Source organism: Corvus moneduloides, chromosome 1 (assembly GCF_009650955.1).
Source record: "Corvus moneduloides isolate bCorMon1 chromosome 1, bCorMon1.pri, whole genome shotgun sequence".
In the NCBI taxonomy this organism is placed as follows: Eukaryota; Metazoa; Chordata; class Aves; order Passeriformes; family Corvidae; genus Corvus; species Corvus moneduloides.
Genome location: NC_045476.1, coordinates 125,597,580 through 125,613,301, shown reverse-complemented (window position 1 = coordinate 125,613,301; position 15,722 = coordinate 125,597,580). Strand labels below are relative to the sequence as shown.

The 15,722-nt window shown below is 41.7% G+C and overlaps 1 protein-coding gene across 9 annotated transcripts in view; it reads right to left on the bottom strand.

Moving 5' to 3' along the window:
- The window catches only part of CHD7 (chromodomain helicase DNA binding protein 7), a 133,834-nt gene that overhangs the window by 85,957 nt on the left and 32,155 nt on the right, over nt 1–15,722 (bottom strand). For 8 of the 9 annotated variants that reach the window (XM_032126279.1, XM_032126313.1, XM_032126303.1 and 5 more), the window contains one exon: nt 4,502–6,362. In XM_032126279.1, the coding sequence (XP_031982170.1) occupies nt 4,502–6,187 (1,686 nt within the window). In that variant the 5' untranslated portion in view covers nt 6,188–6,362. Of the gene's footprint in view, nt 1–4,501; nt 6,363–15,722 lie in introns of those variants that run through there. The other variant, XM_032126289.1, reaches the window with a different exon arrangement.

Here is a 15,722-nt window from a genome sequence, read left to right as displayed (position 1 = left end):
CATTTAGTCAGGCATGGAGGTTATACCATACCTGTTTGTCATTTAAATACTCCTGTGTTTTACCATAAATAATGTAGATCCCATTTGTGGAACATGATAAATGAACAGGACTCGAAACTTCAGCCCACACAGTAGCTGTGGGTAAATAAGTTGTGTGTAACAACACACCCAGGACAGCCTATTCTTGGCAAAGAAAACTCCTACACTTCCTCTATCACTAACAAAATGCTCTGAAAATAATATGTAAGAACAACTGCACAGCATTAGGCCTCCAAAGGCCTGCCTAACCTGATATCACCTCTGATAGTGTGGAAGAGGACAAGAACCAGACATGTACACAGTAGATGCAAACCAGTAACAAATTCTCAGTCACTTATGCATGGTACAGATCTGCTGAGCCAAATGTGGTGCCTTTATGTTCATCAAATAATGATGCATTTTTCTGTGCAACATCTCAGAGATCAGCATCTTAATGTGCAGTTCTGAGTTCACCATTTGACAACTTGCTGAATACCTAAAAAGAATTCAAGGAGACAAAAAACAGGTGACAAACAACCCTTACTTCACATTCACCCCCTGTATCACTCACAATTTTAGAGGCTTTCACCAGCTCTCTTTCTCTTCCCCACTAAAACACCACCCTCTGTGCTTTTTCAAGTGCTGCTGTATTTTCTGAGGCCAGAGGAAGGGACACAGAACTTCACAGCACTTACCTCACCAGCATACCATGCATACAGGTAATAACCTTTGGTTTGCTCTCTACTACTTTCACTACAATTCCTAGTGATTTCTTTCTTTAACTTTAAAATATGCTGTTTCTTTAACAGCATATTTTCAGACAGCCATCTAACATCCAGACCTGCTCCCAAGAAGGTGTCTGCCTGCCATTTCACTGCCCAAGTACCACAGAACCATAAAATCATTTAGGTTGGAAATGGCCTTTAAGATCCCCAAATACAACTGTAAACCCAGCATTGTCAGGTCCACCACTAAACCATGTCCCTAAGCATGTCCACATGTCCCTAGGCACCACTTCTATACATCTTTCAAATACTTTCATGGATGGCAACTTTATACCTTCCCTGGGCATCCTGTTCAAATGCTCGATAACCCTTTCAGTGATGAAAATTTTCCTAATATCCAATCTAAACCTCCTCAGGCCATGTCTTGACTCACACAACTTAATGGCCAAGCAATTGACTCTCCTATTATAGTTCTAATTATTTTATTTCATTTTTATTATGTTCTTCACCACATCCGCATTTGGCACTGCTTTGGGTATATTAACAGCAGCAGGAAATTTTGCCATCTAACATTTCACTCTTCTCCAGATCATTTGAGTATTTTGGAGAGCACAAGCTCACAAGCCCAAGACAGATGCCTCCACCGTGAAAACAAGCAAGCTACTCCTGCTCCCTGCTTTGCCCCTTGGTGGATTGCTCTGCCACAGCAGAGCCAGCCTTCCCACCCCATGGCCACCAAGCTCTTCTGAAAACCTTCGGTGAAGAGTGCTTCGAAGGAGGGCCGGACAAACCAAGCACATTGACTGAACTACCCAACATTGCAGTGGTTCTTATGGATCTATCAAACCCTACTGAAGCCAGCAACTCACTGCTAACGTGGTCCTAATAACCATGCCTAGTTTTCAGCTATTGATCAAAACCAGATGAATTGTCAATCACCAGCTTCATCTCACAGCCAAAATAATTTGCAGTTTTGCACACAAAAAAAGAAACAACAAGCCTTGGAATCAACACAGAAATTTCTTTCAACTTAAAAGCAAAAGAACTTCACTTTCCTTCCAACATACCTAAAAACAAAACAGTAATTTGGTTAACCACAAGTATTACAGCCTTCCCATGATAAAGCTAGCTTCAAATCACTGAAAAATAGTTACTAAGATGACTTCTGTTGATTTTAAAGTACATAGTGATTTCCATTTTCACTTATATTAATTTTGTTGATTCATTTTATATAAATAAAAACAAACCAGTCACTTAAATAACTGCTCTTCAGTGAACAGTTTTCTGCCTACTGACATGAAAGGAAAACCACGACACAGGAGACCTACCAACTCTGTATTCAGGCTTAAGAGCAGGGGTTTCACACATCTGCATTTTTCCCCAGGGGGTGGGGAGGGGTTAAGTTTTCGTTGATTTGAACAATATTCATTTCATCCAAACAGTTTTCAAGGGGGAAACGCCTGCCTGTTAAAGAGTTTCATTACTACAGGCAGGGCTCAAACTAATTACTTAATGGGAAGGTACTTTAACAGTAACCTTTTCCAGATAGTAACTTAACAAAAGTAAGCTAACAGAGAAGATACTTGGCTTGCTACAACTGTCTGAATTACTGATTTTAATCAAACAACTGGAGTTATCATGTGGTTTTCCTCTAATTATTTAGTTTCAGCACTTACCTTTCTTCTAGCTATTCATCTGCAGTTCAGCAGTCTGTAATAGGTTGCATAGCTCATTTAAGGGTTGAGTTGTCTGTGTTTAACCTCTTCACTGATTAAAGGGAATCAAATGTCCCAAGAACATTTAACAAGCTTGTACATTTTACAAGTAAACTTTCTTCTTCCAAACCACCTTCTGATGCCAAAAATAGGCTTACTGGATGGTCAGATGAAAAGAAGGAATTAATGCTGGTGAGGAACACCACTGCTTTAGGGTGCAGTCCACCTCAAGTATTTCCTCCCATATCCCCACCATCACTGGTTATGAAAAATTCCAGTGACACTGGATTTTGTTCCTTTACTGTCTTAGAAGTCTTACATTACCATTTATACTATTTTCTTTCAAGTTTTTTTGCTAGATGCTTCCGCTCTACAGCTTCTGTACTTCTTTTTCTCATTCCTACCCTTTCTGTACTGATTTCTCTGTGCTGTCATTTCCCCCTTCCCAAATACCTGCTCATTCTCTTCATTTTTTCCTATAGTCTTGAGCTCTCTGCTTTTTCATCCCGCTTACCCACACACTTGGAAACAGGAGGCATTGGCAAAGAGCTGCTCTCTCAGACAGGAACACACAACTCCATGTGCACACAAGAACTGTAATTCAGGTTCTCCAGACAAAAGTCTGTGTATGGAGATGCAGAGAGAGGAAGGGCCGACACAGGCATCTAAAGTTTCAAACCAGCTTTGAGGTAGGGAGGAAAGAAAAAGATGGTCTTGAAGATATACTTTGTGCATCTTCAAGAGAGCTTCCTCCTTCCTCAGAGAAAGAGAGCGCACTTTTCCCCTTGCCCAGCTTAGTCCCTGATCTCCCTCGCAGGGCTCCTCCCCTCCTCCTCTCTTCCACGGGGAATGTGGAAGCCTGTCCCAGCTGCTGAGCTGCTCCATCTACCACTGCTTGTCAGCTGCCTCTCCGCAGCGCATACATCTGATCCCCAGAGCCAGCTCACGCTGTGCGGAGCAGCGAACGGGAGCAGCCGGCAGGCAGCAGTGGAGGGGACTGCTGAGCAGCTGCTTTGCGCACAGGCCCGGGACACTGCCTAGGACAGCTGTTTTTATGATTTGCTGAGTGTATTGTAGCATCATATCATTACGACTGCATTCCAACAATTGTCTCCAAATATTTATGGGCAGACCCACTCGGCATTAATTATTGACTGATTGGAAAAAAAATAAGATTAGTAAACCTTTGATATCTTGACCACTAATTCATCTGATACCAAAAGCTCTTGAATTCTGACCGAGTCAAAGGCAAACAATGGCAAACGTGAAGATTCCAAAAAGCCTTCTTCAGCTGAAGCTTAACACACTAGCAGGTAGCCAAACCTGTTAAGCTAAGTTTTACCATTTTTAGCTTTTAATTGAAAAATGATGTGGAATCAATACATGGCCACCAAAACCTGGCAGATCAGAGCCTCATTAAAATAAAACTTCAATTCTACCTAACATTTCATTTAAGGCTCAGAAGATTTCATTTCAGACTGATTCACACTGCTGTCTTCTCCTTCCATAAACTGTTTCCCCATAGTTTCTCAGTTGCATTACTTAGTGCTAAAGAAGTTCACACCAGAAATTTTTTTCACATATAAGAATTTCAGCTTTAATTTAAAACCACAGAACATTCCCTTAGGATTTAAAAAAAAAAGACCTTGGTTTGACCAAAATGAACACATTATAACACACACTTCTTTCTCCAAGTTGCAAATACAAAAATTTAATAGTTTAAATGACAATTCTCACAGGTGTTTTCCATTTTCTCCCCAAAGGAACCAACATGAAAAAAATAGTAGGTATTCAGCTTGTCCTGTTGTATCCCATTTTGGTCTATCCATAACATTATCCTGTAAATATTACTGTAAGGACATTAGAAAGATAGATACCTGAACCTCATTTTACCTTCAGCCTCTGTACACCAAAAAACCCACATAACCAATAACAAACAAAGGAGTTAAGCAGAAGCAACTATTTTGAAACCATAGTTCTTGTGGATCCTGAAAGGCATTTACAGTAATTTAGAACATTTTCTACTAATTGGAAGTAGCTTACCTGAAGGACAGGCACTTTTTGTGGTGTGTTTTGTGGTGACTGGTGAAGCTGTGCCCAAGGCTGATGATGAGGATGTGGGGGTGGTGAAGACTGATGATGTATCCCTGGATGAGGCTGCATGGGAGGACAGGTTGGCATTTGCTGTTGAAAAGACTGCTGTTGACTAGGAAGCTGCTGGCCAGATATTAGTCGCTCTTGTATTGCTTGTGGATCTGCAAGGCCAACACCTGGACAACCATTTGGTCTCATGTGCCCACCCATCTCCCGTGGTGTTGAAGACATACCCATAAATGGACGATTCTGTTGCATGTTTCTGGGGCCCATATTCCTTTGTCCAATTCCCATGGCACCAGGGGGCTGGTGTGACGGCTGAGGATGGGGTATATTTGGGTAACTGCCAACTTCCATTGGTATTCCAGCACTACCAGGTCTAACCTGTGGAGGAGGTGTACCTGCTGGATTACTCATTGCTTTCATAGGTGACATGGGAGGTGGAGAGGCATAAGTTCCCTGAGGCTGTGAAGGGTGCATAGTTTGCGTGTTCATTTGGTTAAGAGAGCCACTAGGGTGGATGGGCTGCTGGTGCATTAGTCCTTGACCACTGTTTGATGGAAATCCGACAGCATTTGGGTATCTTGGTACAGATTGATTCATTGGAGTGTTATTTGTAAGGCCTAAATTCTGATTCATCCCTGTATTATTAACTAATCCCTGATTAAGGTTACTGTAAGGATATCGAGAATACTGCCCTGAGTTGTTTATAGTAGGTGAGGGTACCGTCTGGCTCCGAGAACTAAAATTAAGTGTTTGCGGCCTAACAGCACCCTGCTGGGGAGGATTAGGGGAGAATCTGGGACTGTGGGCTACTGATTCCCCATGGAGAGCAGCGGGGGGATGGTGGTGAAATTGCTGGACTGAGTGTCGCAAAGAAGGTGCCATACTGGGATTCTGCTGGGGCACATGAGACAAGTGGCCAGGTCCTGAGGTGGCAATGAAAGGGTTTCCCTGATTGAGGCCTTCTTGGCCTTGAGAAAACTGGTTCATCCTCTGCTGCTGCGGCTGACCATGCTGCTGCATTGAAAAATCACCACGAGCCATGTAGTTTCCCATCTGCTGCATGTGCTGAGGATGGCCCTGCCCAGGGGGTCCGGAGGGTGCCTGTGGCGGCTGTGTCGGTTGCGGCTGCTGCTGCTGCTGTTGCTGCTGGTATGGTGCTCTTATCTGGTCTGGCACTTGAACTGCCCGTGGTCCCCACATGGAGCCACTGTCTACAAAAGGTTGCCCATGTCTTTCATTCTGCATGCCGGGATAGACTCCCATCTGACCACCAGCACCACTGCTGTGAGGAACCTGAGGAACTGGAGGGTTGTGATACTGCGAATGAGGAGACGCTATACCATTCCCGGGGGCATTGCTTATCATCCTGTTCGGCTGATCCATCAGGTGCATTTTCTGCTGTTCATATTGATTATAGTGATCAAAATGGGTCAACTTGGCTTGATTTTGATTTGCAGGGGGATGATGAAGAGATGACTGTAAAGCGGGAAATCCTTGATCCATGGGCATTTGCTGACCCATAGGATTCACTGTATTTTCAGGATATCCACATTCTCCAAGACCTTCCAACCCTTCACTGAAAATATTCCCATCTTCTCCAAACAGACTCATCATTCCTGGATCTGCCATCTTTTCTCAGCACCCAGCTCCTTGGAGCTACAACCAGAACGTTAGTCTGTGCTTCACCTCAGTGAGGTGTTTTGTCCTCAAAGCCTTTAATCCTCAACTAATCTCCTTCATGTCATTCCATATTTCCTTAATTCTTTTGGACCACGCAGTGTCAGGCAAAGTCTGGTTACTGCTCCTAGAAAAAGCAGGGGAAGGGGGAGAAAAGAGAAGAAGATACTGAAATAAATAACATCAGGCAACATAAACAAAACATACTTGACTGTTTTTTAGACACTAGCTAGTTTCAGCCCCCTGAAATACATCTTAAAAATCTATTTCACATTACGAAGGATTCATTAGCTTTATCCAAAGCTTTATTGTGATAGAGAGTTAGGAAGCAAGCAAAACACTAGCCTTAACCTTAAATTAATCCATTCACTAGACTTCCTAGTGCTCCTTTCTTGGGTGGAACAGAACAAAAGAACACAACACGCAGCAGCAGCAGCTGCCACAGCAGGTAGGCAGATGTATGAATATAGCTGAGCAGCCCATCTGCTGAACTAAAGCCCTGAAAACGCTCTAGTTACCAACAGCATGTCCTTAACCTTATTCCCTTGAGCTGCGTAATCAGATGAGCAAGCAGAAGCACCAGGTCCTATGATGAGCTAAAGTTAGTTATACGCACAACAGATTTTTCAAATGCATACAGAAATGACCCACTAAAAACAGACCAAACTCCAAGACTTAGCCTTTAGGAAGGAATTTTTTTTTTTTTTAACACACACATTTTATCTTAATTTAATGAATTTGTAAACTGAAAGACATAATACTTCTTCCCATTCAGCAAAACTATGTCCTCAATTTGTGTAAGAAAATTAAATTCAAAAGCTTCATCCCATGATAAGGTAGATTTCTCAATCCTTATCCTAATTTCCTTTACGATGGTAACAGGGAACAGTATCATTGGAGATCATTACTCATCTTCAGGTAATCATGCTACTACTGCAACTACAGCACTTTCGAAGATCACACTGAAGTTTTGTTCTCTCCAGAATTGTAACCTTGAATACTCACTGAAGAGAATTAGTAACGGCAAAAGAACTTAACAAAAACCAGGTACACATTTGGACTTCAGGAATAAAAAGCAAAAAGCAACAACACAGTAGCAGAGCAGATTCAGAAAAGTTCTCATTCAGGTTTTCCACAGGGAAGACTGGTCTATTCCAAAACGTGTCCCACATCCTCTGCCCACAAGAACTTCAAAGATTTGTTTGGATCTGCTTTTTATGAACAAAGCTAGTCTACTGCTGTCTTTTTTTCTTAAAACCAGAATTTTAAACACTATGCAAAATAAACTTTAAGACAATAGTCGAGGGAGCCCATACACTTAGCAAGTAAAACTATTTTTGTATCTTGGTTGTAATTTAGTGGCAACTGTACTTGCAGATACCAACTTGCCCTTAATCAGCAACCAAAGTAAAGATTTACAAGTTTATGCTTTCACATCTTGCATTCTGTTGTGGAGAAGGGATGCTTTCAGTCACTTTGGATGCAAAATGCCAGGCCAGACTGTTTGACTGAAGGTGATTTGTCCCAGACAAGTTTTAGGGAGAAAATACCAGCACATTTATTACCCTTCTGGTAGCCACTGTCAAGAGGACCTTCTACAGAGTGAAGCAGAGGGCAAGAGGAAAGGCACAAGCATTTATCACTCCTCTTAAAATAGCATTTGAATGTCACCTTTAAAACCACACTCTTAAATCTCTTTAGTGCTTGGCTGGGATATTAACACTTCCTAAATCACTTGGAGGTAAACTCCTATGAGCCATCTTCATATCTCTAATATCTATTTGGTTTTATTTCATTTCCATTATTAGGCAGAAGCCATCTGTAATATTTACCACCTCATTCACTTTATTAGAGCACACCATAAGGAAGTTTCAACAAGGTGAGAAGAAACCTCCTCCACCAAAAGAAGCTTTTGCTATTAGACTGCTCCAGAGCAGACCACAGTCTTGGTGAAGATCCCTGATTGCTCAAGGACTTCTGGCACTGTGACTACTGACGCACACTGCCACAGGGAGCTGTTAAAGCTGGACATCAGTGTGCACTGAGAGTCTCCATCCAACAGAACAGTCTCTTTGCCTGGAAATACTAAAAAGCAGAGCACACAGATACTGCTACCCCCCAGCCTCTGATGTAATCTGGGCAATATCAAACTGGAGCCGAGTAGAGGATCTCACCCATCAGTTAGAAACAGCCGCACAGTTACGAACATGCAAGAATTTCCACTCATTTTATTACATAAATCATGCCTGCTAAAAGAACCATTTTTTAACACAAGCAGGCTCTACTCATCTGAAGCACTAATGAAACTTTACAACAAGATAACAGAGCATCTCCAGAAACAATGCTACGAGCATCAAGCACACATTTGAATCTGTTCTGTTTACTGTTTTTCAGCTGACAAGCTTCCAATAAAACTCAGGCCAGTCAGCCACTGATAACAGTCAACATCGACTCACAGGATCTGCTACTACACCCAGAAAACCAAATTAAAACAGGGTAAGGGTTTTGTTTTACTAAACACATGTTATTTCTGTTTAGTTCACACCATCCCAATTTGCAGGTTTGGGCTAAGTACTGTCCCTTACAATGCAGGAGATGTGCTAGGGAACCTAGGACTCGCCTGGCTGCCTGAGCACACACTCTTTCAAAAGAAAAGTAACCTTTAAGTTTATGATGCAGCTGTAAACAAACAAATCCATCATCTAAATTAAGAGCGAAAACGGTGTTTGCCATTACGTGATTTTAGATCTGCATTTTTATCTGAGGCATGAATCAACTTCATGTATGAGCTCTGGATGCTAAAGTTACTACCTTTGAAACACAGTGTAAGATCGTGGTTAAGAAGATGCCTCAAATGTTAGGAGTATTTATTCAGATTTAAGTCTAGCCTCAAATTTAATGACCACAGCCCTTTACAGTCAGTTGTGCTCTCGCCAAACCTTATTCTACTTTCCCCAATAAAAGTCACACCTCTGATGTGATATATGACTAACAGCAGCTGTTGAAGCTTGAAAGACAGTAGCAGCTACAACCTGATCAAAATAAATTAACCAATGTTTTGATAAGGAAACAGTCAATACTGGAATTACCTAATAACCTCTCAACCTTCTACTCTAACAGGGCAGATGTCTTCTAGATAGTCAAGCAAGTCACGAGAGTCACAGCCTTAAGTTGCAACCATGTCTGCTTCTTTCAAAACCAAAGAAAGCCAACACACAAATAAAGGTATAACCTGCATCAAGCAATAATTCTAGTTAAAATACTCATTCAGCACCACTGTCCACTTCCCCATGAATGCAGACATACTAACAGCAATATTAACCATGATAAACTCAGCTTACAGTCCTTTTTTAAATTAAATAGTTTAAAAATAAGGCAGGGTGCATCTTCTCTACATTCCTGCAACTTAAAACCGACATACACAGAAGCAGTGACCGTTTCTTGGGTACAAAGGGAAAAGTATCTGAACCCTTAGAAAGGTGGATAGCTGTAAAAAAGTATGAATGTATGAAAAGACAGTGAATTTTTTTTATTGCCATCTTAAACTATACAGGTTCTGCTATAAAATTCTATCACTTTTCTGTTCCTGAACATGAAAGATTGCACCAAGAAGACCGACCTAAAGAGTCAATGAATATATTTCGTTAAGGCTGCCTAGACAGCCTGTTTCTGTTCCAAGCAGTGGTGTGATCCCAACCACCAGGACACAGTCAATTGCTTAACAACCCTGTTGTTTCAATAGACAAAGCTTACATTTACTCCAGTTTGCAACATTCCAGTCTTAAACAGCTAGATCTCAAATTTAAGTAGTAGTTAACCATTGCCCAGCTTAATATTCCAAAACTGCCTGCACTCAGTAGTCTTCAGCAGCTTCCCACTTTTATGAGTTGAACTAAACTGGCTGCTGCATACACATAACTTATCTAGGGCCACAAACACTAAAAACCCGAACTTCATTAGTTTTGCTCCCAAAGCAGCAGATCCAGGCAGTCAAAGACCAGGAAGCAGCAAGAGCAGCACACAGATGCCCATGCCCTCCACACCATCCTCACATTCTGCCGTTCAGAAGAACATTTTGTAAATCAACAGGTTCCTCGATTCAGCTATCAACCCTTCTACAGAAGAAATACAGCAGCATTTGGCTGTGCAGCAAGTAAACTGAATAAACAGAAGGTGAGAAGGCAACTAATACTGACTGCTCCAAGCTTGAAATGACATGTGTCATGCAGGGTTATATTTTTACAGCTATTAGTTGATACCTCTGACAAAACTCTGAAGTACTTGACAGACACAAACAAACCAGCTACTCACATAATGGAAGTATGCCCTTACATACAATGCAATAAACACCACAAATGCCATGCTATTTTGAAGAACTAGGCTAAAAAGACCTCTCGTGCTAAAAAACAACACCATGCCAGAGGTCATTTTGAGACCAGAGCCTCAAAATGTAGGATTAAACACTAGGCTACTAAATCTGCATTTAAACATTGCACATTTAAACTGCTTTTCAAAACTGCTAAGCTCCGGCTGGCTGTTAGGGGTAGTAATTTAAGCATTTGCCACATGGAAGGACGTGACATAAATGACAGCAATGAAAGTCACATTCTTATTTTACTCACAAAGCTGACGGAAAATATTCACCAAAAACTTCATAAACACATGTAACACCATGACAACACAGAAAAAGTCAGGACAAGTCATTCAAATTGGGCAAGATGGTTGGTGAGGCTTCTACATTTCACCTCATTCACCTACTGAGTGCACAGCACTGCTGATGCCAGGACAGTTATGCAAGTGCCTGACTGTGTCTGTGGGAAGCATGTCTTGTCTCCTACGTGCTTAATGCTTACTTTCATTGCTGTCACAGACAACACTCATGGTACGTTCCTCCTGCATATAGATCAGCCAAAATATAAGACCAGACCTGTTAAGTGATTGCAACACCATTTCTGACTGCAGCTTCCAAAGAGACTTGGTTTCCTGAATGCCTGAAGACCTCTTTTTTTTAATTCACTTAGAATGCTTTCCTACTATACACTTCACACAGCACAGCTGTGTTAAAAATTAAGTCCGTATAGTTCAGACATCAAAGGATGGCAGGAATCTTATTCCCCCTCATCCTGGGAAAGGGAGACAAGACTTGCAAAGATGAAAAGAATGACCTGATGCACTTCAGGAATATTCTGCCTTAGTAGGAAGCATCTGCTTTAAGCTTTTCTGAAAAGTTTAGTTTCACATTTATCTAGGTAAAATTCAGTTAGTTCTTCACAGAAATACATCCTTACAAGAATTTGCAATAGCAACTTAAAGGCTGGCAATGTCTCTTGTTAAATTAAGAAAGTGGTGGGGGGAACACGCAGAGGAAACCTCAGGTGCCTTTCCTCAAAGGTCACAGGTTTTGCCAATGTGTAGTCAGCTAAAATGCCATGAATGATATTCAGTAATATTTTTTTGCCAGGTAATCCATGAAATCCTACATTTCTCATAAAATCGTTCAGAAAAAGCCAGATTGGATTTTATTTTCTTAATGTATGATGTATGTTGGCAAAAAACAGGCTTTCACTGAGGCAACTGAGGGCACAACAGCCTTCGAATATTTGGCAGCTTGCTGCTGTCAAGCAGCTGATGCAGGAATGACCAGCCCAGAGTTCAGCCTGTGCCACAAATTTGGAAACAATATCCTACATCATTCAAGTTCACAGGAGCTGATACAAGACCACAATAGCGTCACTTGGGAGGACTCTGATGCAAACCCACTGAGCCTCTCTGTTACATCATATGAAGGCACTCTCCATACCAGTTGGGCTGCAAACTCTTTGCCCTAACATGGGAGCATTGCTAATTTTAAGTCAGCACCTATAATATTACAGAAGAAGCTTCAACATGTCTTTTCTTTCCTGATCAGAAGAAAAAGAGGAAAGTTTAGAGCCATTTATTAGAAGTATGTATTTGGAGGCCTTTAATGAGGTAACCAGAAGAATTAAAAAAAAAAAAGAGAGAAACGTTTTTTGCATTTAAGTACATTACAAACATGAGGTGAGAGAAGAGCAGACAAGCCTAATCCAGAAATATTTCAATTTTAGTGTTACGTAACCTGGAATTTTAAGAGGCCTTTTTTCATTGCATGACCACCCTCTCTTACAACATAAGTTTAAAACACACATGTGAGGTGGTTTATCTAAAAATAGTCCTAGATAAGTAAGAGAAACAATTGCGGTCACAAAAATATTTCAGGAATACTCTTCAAAACATTTGACAGAGGTGTTAACCTCGCGAATAGCTCCATAAAGGGGAGCAGTAACATGCTCAGTGTGGCCCCATAATGAGGTTTGACCATGACAAGGCAGCAGTATAGCCAATACAAAAAAAATACCAAAAATTGTATCAGCTACATAGCTGCCTTGTTTTGGTGGGCTGGAGACATTCGGCTGAGCACTCGCCGCTCGGCGGCTGTGCGATGGCCAGGCGAGCACAAAGCCCTGGCAGGGCCAGCGGGGAGGTGGTGTCAGGGAGAAGACTTATATTGTCGCCATCAGTCACCCAGAAATCTCCCCGCAATTACATTCCCTTCTCAAGCTGACACTAAACCGGCCCGGGGATTCAAGAGGTGGGGTAAGCGGCGACCCTGCTGGGGCGCTGAAAAAACACCCCGTGCAACCGATGGCTCCGGGCTTTTTGTGCACCTACTGCAGTTGTCACTGATTAACCAACTGATCTGGCAATTTCCTACATTCTTTTGCATTTAAAAAGGATCTGAGAGGCCCGAGAGTCATCCCCTTGCATATTCCCGGGGGAGTGGGAGGTTGCGCCCCGTCCTGCCGGGCTAAGGCGCGGAGGGGCCCCGCCACCCTCCTGCCCTCCTCCCCCAGCCCGGGCCTGCAGCTGAAAATAATTTATCTCCTCTCTCCGCCGGGCTCCCGGCATATGCGATTGGGAGGGAAACGTATCCATCATGGATAAACTTGAGCACAAAGACAGGCTGAGTGTCACAGGATACAAAAGGGCAGAGGTCGCCGCGGCGAGCGGGAGGGTTTGCGCAGGGCAGGGCAGGGCGGCATGGCCGCCGTACGGCAGCGCCGGGCCAGGCCTGCCCGGCCGGGCACAGCCCCCGGAGTAAACAAAGCCCGAGTCACAAAAACCGGAAAAAAACCCGCTGTAAACAACAAAATAACCGGAGGGGTGACGAAGCTCTGAGTAACACGGGGCCTTTCCTCCGCTCCTTTCGCCGAAAGCAGCTCATGGTGTTTACACTCAGAAAGTTGGGAACTGTAAAAATTCATGAGGTGGAGACTCAAATGTTTCCCAGAGTTTCTGCACATGTGATTTTCACCGAAATGTATTTTTTTAATCACGGACAGGTTTTAAGACTTAATCGTATCCCAAAAGGCTATTTCCAGCTATAGAATTATGAGCACTTTAAAGTAGCCAGACCCTATATTTTACTTTACCTGTTACAAGGCCAATACAATCATGTTTCATTCATAGTTTATGAAGTCTGAAAAACCACTTGATGAAATTACAGTCTACCGATACCACACATGGTATATTTGTCCACGTATATTCTATAATCATTTCAATTTATGACTTGTACTTAAGAGTCATTTTCCTGTACATGTGTTCTTCATAAATACTGGTAGATCGCAGTCTGCGCTTGTACAGGAACCACATATCCACACTCATTTCTGTTAAGATAAATACACCCTATGCACCCAAAGTCAAAAGCCAGTTTTCACATGACTAAAGAGAACACACTTCAGGAGTGTGGAATAAAATGGTAGTTCTCCCTTACATTCTTTACATGGTGCAAAATGAATCATCCTACATCTGAACTTAAGCTCTCACTGAGCTTCCAGTATTGATGATCCTTTTTGCCTCATACACTTCAGCATACTGTCTTGACCCTTTCAGCAAAGAAAAAAATTATTACATATTACACCGGGAAAGGATTGCAAATTATCTTTTTTAGAAAAAGATAACATCAGCATTTCCTAATGTATTTTAAATGAAATCACATGGAAAATGGCTTGGGTTGGAAGAGACCTTAGAAATCATCCCAAGACCCAAACACTGGATTTTACAAATTTAAAATTTTCTTTTTTTCTTTTTTTTTACAGATTTTAACTTTGTTACAAAAAGGACCTGTAGCATCAAACTAATTATGTATTTTATAATATGGTATAGACTGTTTAAAAGAAGTGTTAAATTATTTCACTAACTTAAAATTGGCCACAAAGAAAAGGTGTTGGTGGGGGAGGGTGTGAAGACAGACAGTACACTGCAGGACAGAATGCAGTACATGGAGTAAATAGATTTCAGAAACCTTCATTTAGTGCCTGGACCATCAAGTGGGTCCAGTAATGTCCCACAGAATACAGGGGACAGCTGAGATACAGGACAGATATCCAAATGATTTTCTACAACTACTGTTAATTGGACTTCTTAAATTTGAGGGGTTTGTTTGTTTTAACTTATGCACCTTGAACATTCTATTGTTTTTTTGAAGAAGGATATGGCAAAAAAAGGGGTTTCTTCTCGGTCAGTGCTATGGAAGCAGGCTCTCGCACATACAAATGAAGTCTGATTTTTTGTGGTTTTGCTTTTTTTTTTTAACGTAATGCCTGGCTCACGGTGATCATCAGTACTTACTGAAATCACAACATAAACAGCTATACCAAGCTGTTCTCCCCAGTGGACAATGCCAATGGAAAAATGTGTGTCTCAACAGCTGTCTCAACAGCTTCTAATGTATAAGACTAAGATACTTAAGAGTAAGCAAACTGCCAAGCTCAAGTTCACTCAGACATGGAAAAAGGGTGCCTAGATAGCATAAACAATAGTGCCAGAAATTAAAAATTTGCACTGGGGACTGTCAGATGAGTGCAACTCTTGTTAGTCCTCATGTGCAGTGTGGCCCATCTGTCCAAGCAGGCCTGAGCTCAATGTTTTTCCTCTATAAAAGCAGGTTCAAAGGGAAAAAAACCAAATTTTCTTGTGTGAAACTTTAATGGGGCATCAGTTTTTTCTTCACACAGAAGAAAGCATGTTGCTTAATCGATTTGCAGTTCTAAAATTACTCCAGGATGGAGTTGTTCAAATGAACAAAAATAGTCTTCCAGGGGAAAATGTGTCATGTAAAATTCTAGAACTGTGCAATTTCACTCCCTTCTCATCAAGATTTTGAAGAACTTGGAAGTAACTATCTTTGACATGCAAACTGCTGACCCAGAATGCAGAGCCACAATCGTTGAAACTACTGCAGCCAGCAGGAGCAGCTGACATTCACCTACCACAATCGTTTACACCCAACAGGAACGTTCTTGAGCTACCTGCAATTCCTCACAAACTCTGCAGAGTTAAATGATGAAGATACAAGAGCAGTGCTGCATTCACAAATTAGATGTGAAAGGGAATTTTTACTCATCTAGAACTGAACTTGCAAACCAGTTCCACTTCACGGTACGCTCCACCTTCTCTCAAAAAGCAG